Consider the following 2,460-nt stretch of genomic DNA (forward strand, 5'->3'; position numbering starts at 1 on the left):
GAATACAGCTGGCTTACCATGCTAGTATATCACTGCAACTGTCTTAAGGAGGGTTTGCTTTTAAGGTTGATAAACACAGTGGATGGAGAGCAACAGATCAGCCCCAATGAGAAGTGTAATTTTGGTAGTCTGACAAGTTCACTGGGAGTCTATCTGAAAACAACAGTGTGAGTGAAAGCTAAATGTCACTTTGTTAAATATAAGCTCTATTTGTTTTTCTTAGCTATTGTGAAAATGGTTTCATGCACTGCAGTACGAACAGAGTTCCTGGTGCCTTCCTGCCAGATGTTTTCGCTGATGAGAGGCCATCTGCCAGAAGTTAGTATGCCTTAAAAAATGAGTGGTTTTTTCTGATTTTTTTTTTTCTTTTTCTCCCTTTCAGTCTCTTGGTAATCTAGAATAGGGAAGAAGCACCAGAGGTTGCAGTGGCTGGTGATGTTGTGAGACTTTTTCTAACTGTTTTGTTTTTGTTACAGAATGGAAATAAAACATTTGCATAGGAGGGTGCAGGGCTTATTGTGTCTCACCTCTCAAAATTACAGTTAGCCACTGCAGTCTCTCTTTAGGTGAAGAGGTTAAGGGATCCCTTGAAAGTGATCTTCCCGGTTGCTAATTGTGGATCACACGACATCAGTAACTAGCCAGCTTTATACTTCCTGCTTCTGACTAGCAGGTTATAAACTCTGCTTTCTGGTGCAGACAAAACTTTTTGTGGCTTGAAGGTTAGAGTGCTGCCGGGCACTGAGCCTGCCCTCCAGCCACCAGGCATCTTCCTGTAGAACCTCCTGGAGACTGACAGCTGCCTTGCAGAGCTTGACACTGCATTGGAGAATAGGACATCAGTGGTCTGGGATATTTTGAGATTCCCCACTGACAGGTGGATGGAGCTTACGGGATTGTGGTGGGAGAGGGAGGCTTGGTAGACCCCCAGTAATGGTGTCACTGGTTGGCCCCCACTGTCCTTCAGGTGAAGCCTTCTCAGTGTTTATCTTGCCAAACTCTTGCTGTAATGTTATTAAGACATCTTTTTCCTGATACAAGTGCGTTAAGACTTACAAAACCTCAGAGAGGCATATTTCTAGCATCACTTGAAGTAAGAACCTGGAGTTTCTTGGGAAATCTTGATGTTCTGTCAGCACCTGAGTTCTCAAAGAGTTTGAAAACTTTGTGTTTAAGCTAAGGGCATTTGTCACTAACAGTCATCCACGTAGTTATACACTGTGTTGGAAGTGAGTCTAAACACAGTAATATATGGTACTGTTGCTTCTCAGAACATCGATTTAGTGCTGACATTGCTCGTGTACACTGACTATAGGTTGAAATATATTTCACACTAAAGTGTGGTCGTAGCCCTAGCGCAACCTGGAATTGAACCCTTGTGCAGCTCCTTTTGCTTCTGTATTAGAGTACAAGCTTTTTTCGTAACCTAACTGAGATCACTTTATGGGAAGTGGAGACTGTTGCCTTTACGATGTCATGCTTAGTGGTGTAGTGGTGTTGCTCCATTCTATATCCTAAATTAGTTTTCTAACAAAAATGTTGATCCATCCTTTAGAAAAGTACTATGCTAAACAATACTTGAGTTCTAATTGCAACTTTTGTAAATTTATTTTTTTAAAGTAAAAAGGAGCTTGACATGCAGATCCCCCATGGAAAGATTTGTCTGTCCTGCAAACAACCCAAGAGCTGAAGGGTTGGAGTGTGCCAAGACTTGCCAGAATTACGACTTGGAGTGCGTCAGCCATGGCTGCATATCTGGATGCCTCTGTCCAAAAGGGATGGTAAGCAGGCTCCTCTTTGTTTTCTTGCCTTCATTTTTTCCTACCAGCAGTCTTGTGGCTTGGAGATATGCGGTTGTGAAGTATTGACTCTGCCAAATTGTAGCTGGTTTTAAAATATATATCTGCATAGAAGATGAAGTTTAGCTTGTAATAATAATTGATAATTAAAAAGCCAACCCCCACTTTTTTTAGAGACCAGTTTATGTCTTCCTTTAACTCTCCTCCCAAACCCGTCCTCGGTCTTGCTGAACTTCCCTAGTCAGAGAGACAGAAGTACACAAGCACCCATACCCCAAATACGCACCCCACATCCAGCCAAACCTTCTTGTTGATACTGGTTGCCTCCTTGTCAAGCCTCCATCTCTGCTGCTGCCTTCCTGTGTGTTGTACCAAACTGAGAGTTCCCCATGAGAAGGAACGTGGGACATGAAACTTGCTAAGATGATGCCAGAGAGTGTCCTGGAGTTGCAAGTAGTGTGCTGAGCATGCTTTTTTTTACTGGTAAGATGCTTTCTGAAGTCCAGGGTTATGTTCCCCTGCAACCCTCAAATTCAATTATTAGTTTAGTCATTTTTAAATAGGGCAAATAGTGATTTGCTAAGCCAATGACTGTGAACTCAGTGTCAATTTAGAGCCCTGATAAAAAGCAGATGGAGTAGAATAGACAGCAGATTCCTGC

At 42.4% G+C, this 2,460-nt stretch overlaps 1 protein-coding gene across 1 annotated transcript in view; it reads left to right on the forward strand.

The window, feature by feature from the left end:
- LOC104163813 (von Willebrand factor-like) overlaps window positions 1-2,460 on the forward strand; it is a 46,789-nt gene that overhangs the window by 5,134 nt on the left and 39,195 nt on the right. Inside the window, exons 3-4 of the mRNA XM_009702931.1 lie at window positions 224-318; window positions 1,621-1,781. Coding sequence (XP_009701233.1) covers window positions 224-318; window positions 1,621-1,781 — 256 coding nt within the window. The remainder of the gene's footprint in view (window positions 1-223; window positions 319-1,620; window positions 1,782-2,460) is intronic.

Source organism: Cariama cristata, unplaced genomic scaffold, assembly GCF_000690535.1.
Source record: "Cariama cristata isolate BGI_N322 unplaced genomic scaffold, ASM69053v1 scaffold10716, whole genome shotgun sequence".
Classification (NCBI taxonomy): domain Eukaryota; kingdom Metazoa; phylum Chordata; class Aves; order Cariamiformes; family Cariamidae; genus Cariama; species Cariama cristata.